General features: G+C 31.5%; 1 protein-coding gene across 1 annotated transcript; it reads left to right on the forward strand.

Moving 5' to 3' along the window:
- Window positions 1-887: 887 nt before the first annotated feature.
- On the forward strand, window positions 888-3,230 carry LOC111921116 (protein FAR1-RELATED SEQUENCE 6-like). Its single transcript, XM_023916694.1, has 2 exons — window positions 888-3,038; window positions 3,114-3,230. The coding sequence occupies exons 1-2, from the start codon at window positions 888-890 to the stop codon at window positions 3,228-3,230; spliced, it is 2,268 nt and encodes a 755-aa protein (XP_023772462.1).
- The last annotated feature ends 10,604 nt before the right edge of the window (window positions 3,231-13,834 follow it).

Genomic DNA, 13,834 nt, shown 5'->3' on the forward strand with positions numbered 1-13,834 from the left:
AACATGAAATATTTTATAAGATAATACTTTACATAACAAAATGTAATATTTTTGAACATTTGCAAAAGAAATTAAATCGTTTGAATTATTTATAAGAATTTATTATCAAATTAATAGGATGATTTATTTTCCTTATAAAACCCATTACAATTTTATGGAATTTTATTTTAAGAAAATGAAAATTTCTACAAAATGACAAGTGGATAATAAAAATCTAAAATTCTCACAAAATGACAAGTGTGAAAATGAAAGAAAAAAGAGAAATTAAATTGACTCCTACCATTTCTTCCTACTAATATGCCTACCCACTAAAATTATACCATTTGTCATCAATATTCCATCTCATCTAATTTAATTTGATATTTCTATAGTGCCCTTGATCAGGTAATTGAGAAAAAAGAAAAAAAAATCACGTAAGATTATCACATGAACGTGCGCAGATACCAATTCCTTGTCAAACCCTTATTCTCGTCTACCCTATTGCCAACGACAATTGCAAAGCCAGCAAGAGCATCAACAATCAAAGCAGCAACAATCAAAAAGGCAAACTATAGGCAACAATCAGGTATTTGCAATGAATGCTCATAGTTCGTATTTATATAGTTTAATTAATTGAGAAGCTTAAAGCCAAAGTAACGTACAAACTAAAATTGACTTCCTTCAATAATATAATGTTTTCTCAAATTATTTTATAATATTCATAAGATTTCTGATAAGGTTTACAACCGTGGTTATATTTTACAAAATCATATTCATTACACAGTATATTAACAAAATTAATTTACAATTTACAAAAAATATATTAATAAAATTTTGGGATGGTCTCTGTTTTATTATTGATAAAATCTTTGGTTTGTTGTTAATAAAATATTCGATATTTGATCAGTATGGACGCTTCAAATTCAGTTGAAGACGCTGTAAATTCAGTAGAAAATGTTGCAATTTCAGTTGAAGAGGCTGCAAATTCAGTTGAAGGGCATACAATTCTTAATCCTCAAGATCAAAAAATTCCTAAAGATGGAATGAAGTTTGATTCAGAAGAAGACCTTTACAATTACTTTAAAGCATATGCATTCCAGACTGGATTTGGTATACGGAAATCTAGTACAAGAACAAAAGATTCTTGTGCTAAAACATACTATTCACTTGGATGTGCTAGAGGAGGGGTATATGTTCCTAAAACAAGCAAACCATATAAAAAGACCACTAAAACAAATTGTAAAGCAAAAATTAGCGTAATTGCATATGGTGATGGAAGATGCATTATCTCTAGTGTTTTTCTTGAACATAATCATGCTTTAAGTCCCAAAAAATCTCGTTTCCAACGATCACATAAGAAAATGGATTCATATGCTAAGAGAAGACTTGAATTGAATGATTATGCTGGAATTCCGTTAAATAAAAGTTTTCACTCGTTAGTTGCTGAAGCGAAAGGGTATGATAATTTGCCTTTTGGCGAGACAGATTGTAGATCTTACATCACAAAAGTAAGACAACTAAGACTTGGGCTTGGGGATGCCGAGGCACTTCGTAATTATTTTGTCCGTATGCAAAAAAGGAGTTCAAATTTTTTCTACGTGATTGATATGGATGATGAAGGTCGTATGCGAAATGTATTTTGGGCAGATGCAAGGTCAAGGGTAGCATACGAGTCATTCGGGGATGTTATTTCGTTTGATAGCACATATTTGACTAACAAATATAATATGCCGTTTGCGCCTTTTGTTGGAGTAAATCACCATGGGCAATCTATCTTATTTGGATGTGGTTTGCTTTCAAGAGAGGACATAGAAACATATGTATGGTTATTCAAGTCATGGTTAGAATGCATGCATGGACGGGCACCAAAAGCAATAATAACAGATCAATGTCGATCAATGCAAGGAGCTGTTGCACAGGTATTCCCTGAATCTCATCATCGTCTTTGTCTTTGGCATATTATGAAAAAGATTCCTGAAAAGTTAAGTAGGTTGCCTCAATATAATGTAATAAAGAAGACTCTAAAAACCCTTGTATACGAGTCTACGGACACTCAAGAGTTTGAAGATGGCTGGTGCAAGCTAGTTGAAAAGTATGCACTTGAAAAAAATGAGTGGTTGAGTTCTTTATTTAACGAGCGAATGCGTTGGGTACCGATATATGTAAAAGAAAACTTTTGGGCAGGGATGTCTACTACGCAAAGAAGTGAAAGCATGAATGCTTTTTTTGATGCGTATGTTAATTCTAAAACCTCATTACGACAATTTGTTGAGCAATATGACAATGCACTGAAAAGCAAGATTGAAAAAGAAAATAAGGCTGATTTTGAGTCTCTCAATAGTTCATATAAATTAGTAACTGGGTTTTATTTTGAGAGACAGTTTCAGGAAGCATACACAAATGCAATATTTAAGTTGTTTCAAGATGAGTTGCGAGGTATGTTGTTTTGCAATTCTTCATTGGTCAAAATAGATGGTGCTCGCTATGTATTTCATGTCACAGATATTGTGGAAGGGAAACATGGAGATTCTAAAAAAAGAGTTGTTTATATCGTTAGTTATGATGAGACTGAATGTGATATACAATGTTCTTGTCATTTGTTTGAGTTTCGAGGAATTATTTGTAGGCATGTAGTGAAAATATTGATTGAGAAGGATGTTAAAGAAATCCATCCACGGTATATTTTGTCTCGGTGGAGGAAAGATGTGAAGCATGGACACTACTTAGTGATAAATTGTTATGAAGATTTGATGAGTGGTGAAAATGCTAAACAATTTGACCACTTGTGTTCCAATTTTTACGAGGTTGCGCATATTGCTAATTCCCGCGAAATGTATGAATACTTGCTAAGTTGTGTAAATATGGCTAAAGAAAAGTTAAATGATGATTCAATTTGGGGTTGTAGTAGTAACATCAATTTGGTAGTTGAAGATGTTCGTGTTTCAGACTCGACTACGAAGTTGTTACCACCCATGCAAGTGCGTAGTAAAGGCCGTCCACCATCAAAAAGAAAAGAATCTAGAGTAGAACAAGTTATGAAGAAGAAAACAAAGAAAAATGTAATATTTTATCTATTTAGTTTTTTATATTTTTTAATTTGGTTAACATAGTTTATAATTACCGAGTTTTTTTAGGTACGTGAAAAAACGAACAACATACAACAAGATCAAATGGATTCAAGTCGTGAGCATGGAGCAAATTCCTATAATAACGAGTCGAACTGCCAGTTTGATCTTAATGTACCGGTTTGAATGATAAAGACCGAGGAGTAGGTGGAAATAGTATAAAATAGGTTTTTTGAAAAAAGATTAATTTTTAGTTTCATTTAATTTGCTTTTAATGATTTTGAAAGAACCGAATGACATTGTGATAGTGTTACGAATTGCACTTCTTGCTTTCTAAATAAAGGGTACATTGGTTATTTATTGAATAATTATGATTTTATTTTATTTAGGATCAAAATATGTTACAAGAAGATGAGTAGCGGGACAGATTGCAAAAAAAAAAAAAAGTAAGTGTTGAAACATAAATTAAAACAGCATTGATACGCAGTCTTTCTGGGCCTATATCTGATTCAATATGTAACCAAAAGATGTGTTTGCATAGTCTAAAATGAAGTACAAACTCTAAACTACATGCTGGAAAAAAAAATCAAGTAAATCCGACTTCATATGACTGAGTTATGTGCATTTTTAAAAAGGGGACAGATTGCAAAAAAAAAGTAAGTGCTGAAACAGAAATTAACAGCATTGATACGCAGTCTTTCCGGGCTTATATCTGATTCAATATGTAACCAAAAGATGTGTTTGTATAGTCTAAAATGAAGTACAAACTCTAAACTACATGCTGGAAAAAAAAATCAAGTAAATCCGACTTCATATGACTGAGTTATGTGCATTTTTAAAAGGGGGACAGATTGCAAAAAAAAAAAAAAAAGTAAGTGCTGAAACAGAAATTAAACAGCATTGATACGCAGTCTTTCCGGGCTTGTATCTGATTCAATATGTAACCAAAAAATGTGTTTGTACTGTCTAAAAAGAAGCACAAACTCTAAACTACATGCTGAAAAAAAATCAAGTAAATCCGACTTCAGTTGACTGAGTTATGCGCATTCTAACTCAAGGGCATTTTTGTCCAGATTTACAAAATGGAAGCTTTGTACATTTTTTCCAGGTTTACAAAGAACAAATTCAAGGGCATTTGTGTCCTAAATGAAAAATAAAACTAATGAACATTTGATTCCAGATGCAAAAATACAACTCATGTAAAGTGTTTACAAAAGTAAACTACATTGCTATATTAAACCAATCTCGTATAAACAATCTCAATAATGACTATCACAAGGTTCAAAAGATAAGAATAGAACATTTTTCATATAACTACATCTCATAACAAACTTAATCCGAATTGACCATTTTACCCATGTCTTCTTATGAATTGATTTCCAACTTATCACCTTCGTGTAAACTCTTTATCATCCAGATCAACAGACCAAAACCATAAGTAAAGCCACCAGTAGCCTCAAATAGATCCAAGAAGGACCAAACAAAATATCCCTTTATGTTTGATCCATTCCGAATAAGTTTGGAAAAAGTTGGAATTCGGGTTCCTGCATTCTGTTGATATCTGTTGGATATGATCTGTGACATTATCTTCTGAAAGCTTGTTTCCATATTTATATTTGTAGAATTAATTCCACAGTACTTTTTTGGTGCCATTTGAGGATACCTTCATCAATAATCTAAGTGTTTCAAATACCCGGTTACAAAACTCGAAAAATGAAGGAATTTAAGTTGGTTAGGAAACAACCAATGGAAAGAAGTGTTATTACCTCGGTAGATGCATACAATTAACAAGCTTCTCAAATTCATGATCAACGTCTAATGTAGGAGACCGAACTGTGTTGAATTGTAAAAAGAAAATAACACAAGCGAGGAAAAGGGAAAACATAGAGAAGAATCGGCCCTAATCTATGAAATCCAATACCTGGTTATAAACCATCAAGATCCTCCATTTATCCCACCAAGAATCAATCCTAATCCCCTGAAACAAACCCTAGAAATCGTTTTGATATTGAAATTAACCACCCATAACTCTGACCATCTGATTCTTCATCTTCCCTAGCAACACCGCAACATGTAAGGAGTAGCACCTCCGAGAATTGGAATCTTCCCCTGTTTGGCTGGAAGGAGGTTTCAATCATAAGGGTAAAATTAACATGCTTTTTGGGTTTGAAGAGGTCGATTGGTTCTGAGAATTTCGGGATTGAAGATGTCGATTGAAGTAGACTGGAACATACCAAACGAAAAGAAAGCTTCGATACGTTGGAGATGAAGGTAGATTACGTGATTTTTTTTTCTTTTCTTTTTAAATTATCTCTGAGGACATTTTAAGGATATCTTAATAAATTAGATGAGGTCGAAAAAAGATGACAAATGGCTTGATTTAAGTGGGTAGGAATAAATTTAGGAAGAAATGGTAGGAGGCAATTTAATTTCTCAAGAAAAAATGACATGTGGCAAAAAAAACCTTCATTTATTATAGAGGATTACTAGTTATAGTCGTACCCTTTAATTTACTCTCAAATCTATAATTTTATCTATTATAAGAACTAAAAACTATCATATTGATTGGATGACTTTTTTTCAATACACCTTATACCGATAGACTAAATGTCATTTGGTCTCAATAAACTAAATGTCATTTGGTCTCAAGAAAATAGTTGAATGACATCTTACAAAAAATTCCTAAATTTCTTTTAGTTTTATGGAACATGTTTGTATGTCTGGTTGGTGATTAAACTAATATCTCTCCGGTCTATCGATTGTCCGGTTCTTAGTAGTAGATCAATCTATGTTTGTCCTTTCCTTTTCAATTGCAAGTAGAACTCCCTCTCTTGTCATACCTTTCACGATTCAAACTTGCACTTTATCGCATTTCCAAAGAAAAAAAAACCAATCCCGCAAAGGATTGTTCATGGAACTACTATCGAGATTCTCCGGAGCAATATCCATGATGTCTATTAATTATTAAGACATGTAGGTACATTGCTATCATTGGAACTACTATGCGAAAATGGTAGGAAATAGAAATAAAATTTACTCTTTTTACCAATAAATGAAATTTCCATTATCTCTAATAAATAACTGTAATGTACTAACATTTATTTACAAGTAATAATAACATATTGAGTAGTCAATTGTTGAGATTGTGAATTATTATTGCTAGCTAAGTTTTCTCACTATATTAATTATCTCATTATTGGATCCTCTATATGTAAGATACATGTGTATTGCCATGATATGATTGTATGATTAGCTAGAATATGTGAATGTCATTTATATAATAAAGATAACAATGTCAAAGATGAGTTTGATTTAAAAGAAGTTTTTTTAAAAGTGCTTGTGTATAGAAATTGGTTTTATAAAATGTTGATATCTACTTTATAATTCTATTAAGAGATCTAGTCTCATAAATAGAAGTTAATCATTTCAGAATATGAATATTATCGTTATGAAAAATGATTGAGTAAATTATCAAACATTTGAATAAAATAACCGAGACATAAATTTAGGCATGCTAAATTAAAACGTACATTGTTACAAAAAAATATATTATTTTATATTACAAGTAATTTATGTTCTAAGCATAAATAATAAACTAAACTCCGAGATTGTCGTTCCAACTTGATTGTGCTCAGCTGGTACTCTTTAGTAATATCAAAAAGCCATTTACAAATATTGGATACCGTTTAAGTACCCAGTACCTAAGTGTTATATGAAAAGTATGAGTTCTATCTAGTACATACAAAAAGTACTAGTCTCTCCAAGACTTTCTTTCCAAATAAGATGAGTAAATCCTCTTCCAGTGTCCCATTTCTTCACAAAAGAAACAAGATTCATCTATGTGGTCTTTAGTATATTTCTTGTGCTTAAAGGTGTTCAGTGCATAAAAACATGGGCCTCCTGGATCACATAAGGTGATTCTTTTAGCCTTGGATTATTCCATTTTTTAAACTAGCTTTAAATAAAATATCACTATATTTATTGGAATATTGCTTAACCTGTTATATCATCAGATATATGTTTAAATTATCCAAGACTTCCTAGAATTCATGAATAACTATTCCTAACTTGATGTTAAAAGCATCTTTAGCATCACAGTGATGCCTTTACTAGGTACCATGTTCAAGTATATTGCTCAAAGCAAATAGTTTAGGACTAAGACCATTAAGTGTATACAATTTCATATCTCTTACGAGATTGTCTCTTAAGACATGAACCCATTCATTGAAGTTATATCTATTGAATGTTATTGTTTCATTGAGTCATAAAAGAAAATGACAATTCATGATAATGGGGATGGATTATTTAACATCAAACTTTTAACGAAATTCATTTAGTATTTTCAATATTTAATCTTCAATAATTAATACCCTTTTAGTTTCCAAAAACATTAATTATCAAAGTATAGGATCCAAGTTGCAAAAAAAAAATGGTTAGGTTTCCTTTATCCCATTCATTTGAATTCAACCCGGTAGATATCGATTATCAATTATATCTTACTATATAATTCCTAGATTTATGGGATCGCTAATGACAAATTTAAATAGACATGTTTGATCCCATCTATACCTCAAAACTCTCTTGCTTAGGTATCCTTTATCAAAAAAGATTTTCGATCAAATCATCCAATTTGATCCGCCTATAACTTGGTTATAGAAATCGCGAAGACACCCCGACCATCAAAAGATAACACTAAGCGGTTAGGTATCCTTTATCCCACTAGTACATACAAGAGATGTGCGAGTGTTCTTCAAAAGGATTGCATAGATTTGAGGTTTGTAAAAAAAGGGTCTTTGTATTTTTTATAATTCTAGTTTAACAACATACGATATCATGTTTATTACATGCATATAATAAACCATCGTATCATTTTACAAAAGAAAATCACTTTTAAAGGTTCTATATAAAAAGCTAGTTTTTATATAATTTGACGCAATTCAATTTTAATAACCGGTATTAAGTTTGAGTGCATTTGAACTTTTTATATCTTTAATAAAAATTCGTCTTGTTACTTATATATTTGGAGTTCTCATAAGTTACAAAAATCACCATTCTAAAACTTATAATGGAGTATTTCAAAATTTGCCGTTATTAACGATTTTATAAAACCGAGTTTTATTTTTAATATAATAAGTTGTTACTTATTTCCAATTTAGAAAACCAAAATCCATATGATGTTTATTTTGCTAAATTATTTTAGCATGTGAAACACTAATTTATCAACCACATATAATAATTGTAGTAAATAAACAACACAAACATGCATAAAAAGATATGTGCATAAAATGTCAAGTCCATTCCTAAAGGGACATTTAAAGGGACCAAAAAATACTCTTGTAATTTTGTTATAGAAGCTCACACTTGACTATACATCCATTGCTTGCAAAAGATTTGAAGTGCTTCTTTAAAGGAAAAATCTCAACTTTCATGACAATTTAAAGAAAGTGTCATCTTTCTGTTCAACACATGTGTAGCATTCATGACACTTTTTAGAAAGTGTCATCTTTCTGCCCAACACATGATGAACTTGAAAATTGTCTTTTGTCTTCAAAAATAGCTCCAACTTCATTTCTTGTTACATCTTTGTACAAATAAATTATTTCTAAAAACTAATCTACTACTTTACAAAAAAATTAAATAAGAAAACTAATCTATATAATTATTACATACCATATGAATAAATAAATTATTACAACCATTTATATAATAAAAACAACAAAAACAACAACACAACAATCATAATGGTCATTGGCTAGTATATGCACATAATATACATCAACATACACATAAAACAACCTTCATTTTTCTAAGTCAACTTTAGATGACAAATATGCATGAAACTTTTGTCACATAAAATAACAAAAATAAAGTTGTCACAAAAATATGTATGAGCTTGTTTTTATACAAAAGCAATTTATCCATATTCTTGAAAACTATGATTTCCAAAAATCAAAAAATCTAACCAAACTTGCAAGGTGACTCTTGATACCAATTGTTGGGTTTTATTTCAAAATTAGTTTCATAAACTATAAATATGGAAAACAGAAGACTTGATTTTTTGAAATAACATAAACTAATTATAGCCACTAAGTATCATCTTGCAAGTTATAGAAAGACTTAAACACCAACCAAAGAAAGGATGAGTAAATAACAACCTTTTTTGTTCTTTGGGTCCTCTTGGGAAGCTTGGAAGTTGATGAAGAATGTGGAACCTTTGAGACACCAACAATGACTCAACTTGATGTAGATGATGGTCCATAAACTCTTAACTCTTAAGCTTGAGGTTCATAACCAATATTACCTTCAAGAGAGAAAAAGATAAGCAAGTATTCTTCAAGTTATTAACCAAAAACTAGAGAGAAGTAAGAGGGGAGAGAGGTTATGTTTTTTTACACTCCAAAATCACCAAAAATGAAATCCTTCATGCTATGGTCTTAACGCAAAGGTAATACCTATAAGGACTTAGCACTTTAAGACCTACCATGTCCCTAATGTTCCCCATAACATTAAGCCATGATTTATTTTAATTTAAATAATCAAAAGGTCATGCTTCTTTTATTAATTCTTATAAATATATAAAAGAAGACAAAAGTTTATAAATTTTGTAAACTTTTTTTATAAAATATAAACTTTGGCTTTTGGCTAAAAGACAAAAGTCTTTATAGTCCAAAATAATGTACAGGACTTAATAAATCATATCATATGATACATTATGTTACTTGAAATTGAAATTTCCATTAAATAAATATTTTCCAATTAATTATAAGAGTTTATTGAATATTTATTAAAACCAATTCCTAATAAATAATCAATTGTATCAAGTTGTTGTTAGTGTGACCCTTTGGATCATTTGTTAATTAGCAATACTAATTTAATATGATTCTTGAGCATACTATATCTTTCACACACATCTTGATTTGTTATCATTTTGGTTTCCACAAATTCTGATATATGCTTTTGACTTGATTATGATATTGGAAACAATTTGTAACATCCCCAAAATCAAGGTAAACTTTTCATTTTTCAATAACCACCCATAACCATAAATGTTTACAAAACATGGTTTCCAAAGTATAAATATCACAAATCAGAGTATCCCAGAATCGAATCTCTTAAAAACTGAAGGATGTGCACGATCAAACCTTCGCCTTGTCCCGATCATATGAGGTACATGAAGCATAAAACTTAAACTGTAATCCAAAGCTTAGTAATTTCCCCCAAAGTATCACACACAACCAAACTATACAGTTAATATTGGTGATTTCCAGGTGGGATATCGGTTATCAGTACCTTTCAAAATATCAGTGTCAAATATCGGTCCAAAATATCAGAACCCCAAGAATCGGTGATTTTTACGGATATTTAACCGATATTTCCATGTGATTTCCAAGTGGGATATCGATTAAGTAATTTTACTTACTTCTGTTAGTGTTAAATCATTGTCTTAAGTCTTATGGTCTTAACTTATCTAAACCTGCTGTTATGTTAAGTACTTAATCGTTAGCTTTAAGTCGTAAACTCAAGGTTTTAAGTCTTAACTGATCATATTATTGTGTTAATTGTTAAATACTTAAGTGTTAACTTGCTAGTTTTTATAGGTTTGAACATCTTGTTATGTTAAGTACTTAATTTTTAACCGGTGATGATGATTATATTGATAATGATGATGATATTAGACTTGATGTGGAAGATCTTAATAAAATAATTTGAAGCCTTGGTTGATGTGGACTTGGAGGAAGATTCCATGGCTTACGTATGATTATGCTTGAAACATTGACACTTTTGAGTTTTAACTTTTGATATTACTATTATATATGTCTTACGTACATATATATATATATATATATATATATATATATATATATATATATATATATATATAAATTATGCATGACAAAAAAATACCGATATCCCACCTATATCTCACCGTGATAACCTATATCTCAAATAACGGCCCTTGACCGATATTTGATTTTAGACCGCTATAACTGCCAAGCAACCAAACAAATAACAACATGCATATATGAGCCTTCAGTCTGACTAGATAGCGTCATAGAGCCTACAACCTATCTGAACCGCTCTCCGGGCCTTATGCATAAACACAAGTTGTGAATAACTATTAGCCCTAACTTAATTAAGATTAAGTGCCATGCATAATGAACTTCGTAGTATAGTATTTGTAAAATCCGCGTATGGTTGTTGTATTTATAGAATTATAAACTACTCGCTTTTATAGAGAGATGTAGTTCAACATAGCAATCTTGTATAATTGTGTAAAGCCTTTTACATAAAAGTATTCAAGGGTAGTAATCTTTGATACTTTTAAATACTTTAAACTTGTATATGTGTGTAAAGCCTTATGCATAAAAGTATTCATATAATGACCTTCATAGTATAATGTTCATAAAAGTCGAGTATGGTTAACGTATTTATAAAAGTATAAATTACTCGCTTTTATAGAAAAATGTATTTCAGCGTAACTAACTAGTATATGTATGTAAAGTATTATGCATAAACGTGTATTCAAGGGTAGTAGTCTTTGAAACTATTAAATACTTTAAACTTGTATATGTGTGTAAAGTCTTATGCATAAAAGTATTTGTGGGCAGTAGTCTTTGAAACTATGAAATACTTTAAACTTATAGCATGCATATCATATAATACTTATGTATTTGTATCATAAATACTATATAACACATGTATTATCCCCCAAAACGAATAAATATAAAAGAGGGGACGTAACTCTCACCTTGATATGCGGTTAACGAGTTGTTTTCGAGGGTTGGATGCGAGAACCGGGATGTCTTGTTGAGAATTTGAACTTTCAAGATTTGCTTAGTATTGATGGTTGAATATACTATAGAAATCTGTAATGATGGTGGGAGGCATCCAAAGTGGCAAAAATTTCTGAGATACAGGAGTACCGAGGTGAAAAAGTTCCGACATTTGTTGAAACTCCGAGACTAGAAAAGTCTGAAACAGTAAAATGTCCGACATGGGCATAAAATCCGAGGTTAGAAGGTCCGAGATGAGAAAAATCCGAACCTAATGGAAATTCCGAAGTCAAAAGCTCCGAAAATGAGAAAAGGTCTGAAATGGCCAAAATTCGAAGTGAAGCTCTGAAGTGGTAGATGGTCTGAAGTCAAAAGGAAATTCCAAAACTTTTGGGTTAGAGATTAGTAGGCCTGAGACTCAGAAGGGTCTGAGACAGAGAGAAGCTATGAGACTGTTGAGTCCGAAGTGAGAAGGTCTGAGGCTAGCAGGTCCGAAATGGCAGAAACTCTGAAATTGGCTTGTTGTTTTTAGTTTTCTTCTCCTATTTCGAGTGGGTTTCAACTAATTGAATGGTTGAGGTGATATAGGTGTTTAAGTAAGGTGTTCTAAGTGTGGCGAGGAGTGACTCAGGATAGTGAAATCATTTTGTGATTTCGTTATTGAAGGAGATTCGGGAGAGATTTACAAGAAGATTAGGAGAGCTTTGAGAGAGATTTGCATGACTTGGGGTTTTTAGATAGAGAAAGAAGAAAGAGAGTTTAGAGAGAGGAAGAAGTGAGAGAGATTTAAGAGAGGGAAAAGAGAGAGCTAAAATGGTGAGGAGGTGACCTCTATTTATAGTAGGAGGAGACACCCATTAGCCAAAGAAGCCATGCTCTCTAAGTCAAATCAGGTACAATTCATGTACGTTTGAGACGGAGTGTAGGAAAAGAGAAAGAGTGAATGGGAAGATTACATGGGAAATCTCAGGGAAAAGCTGGAGATTTGTCCTTCCAAATCTCATGGGTCCCACTAAACAGTTTGCATCCTCTGTAATGGCTTAAAAGTATACTTAGTCGGGTACGTTGGGATCCGGATGTCAAAAATATTTTTTGAATATACTGATGGATTGGATTTAATTCAAGGATTTCAAAAACCCGAACAAATTAATTTTGGAGTTACGGAACTCCGGGAAATCGTGTTCGAAGTTTTGCGTCTAATTGACTCACAGTGTCCGTTTTCGCGACTTTTGTAAATATTCTTACTAAAAATGTTTCGAGTATGAAATTAAATAATAGACTATAGTAAGATTCCAAAAACGCTCTAAGAAATCGTGTCAGAAATGCATAAATACTTCAACGTTGTGAAATATTTTACCTAAATATGTCAGTTTATTTTCTTAAAATTGTCGTATCTTTTGCATACGGACTCTGTTTTGGACGTTCTTTATACTCTCAGAAATAGGGGGACACATAGTATGAGTCTAAAATAATTGATTTTCTCAAAACCGCTTATTACAAATTTTCAGTTTTTAGATGACCTAATTAGGGTTGCAATTTGAGCTGTTTCATTCGTCTGCTAGTTTACATACTTGGAAGTAAGTTTTCATCGGATATCTTGAAATGAACAAATTTATTTTATAAAAGACACACTAAAACTCAATATTCAGATTACAATCAGATTGGTTTTCATAAATTTTAGCCCTAAATTCCTGGATGTCCCATTACCTCCCCATTAAAGGAAATTTTGTCCCGAAATTTCGTTCTTACTGATAGTACCCGAGGTTTTGATGAATAGTATTGTATTTTCGTGGTACTTGACCCATACTTGGTCCTTCCATGATTGAATTGTGCATACATTTCGTACATAGTTCAATATGGAATAGACGATTGGATGGGTGATTCTACCTTAAGCCCACAACCAAACAAGGAATAGGAAATAAAGCCGAATCACACATCCTAAGTCTCTAAAATCTTATATATATACAACTATAACATATACACTTAACAATAATAGGTTATTTTCAAGGGACCTTA

Source organism: Lactuca sativa, chromosome 8 (genome assembly GCF_002870075.4).
Source record: "Lactuca sativa cultivar Salinas chromosome 8, Lsat_Salinas_v11, whole genome shotgun sequence".
NCBI classification, from domain to species: Eukaryota; Viridiplantae; Streptophyta; class Magnoliopsida; order Asterales; family Asteraceae; genus Lactuca; species Lactuca sativa.

What these genes read in the sequence shown, in the direction of transcription:
- LOC111921116 (XM_023916694.1), top strand. Translation starts at nt 888, where the DNA reads ATGGACGCTTCAAATTCAGTTGAAGACGCTGTAAATTCAGTAGAAAAT. An exon ending in AGAAGAAAACAAAGAAAAAT is followed by an intron (nt 3,039 to 3,113) that starts GTAATATTTTAT and finishes GAGTTTTTTTAG; the next exon opens with GTACGTGAAAAAACGAACAA.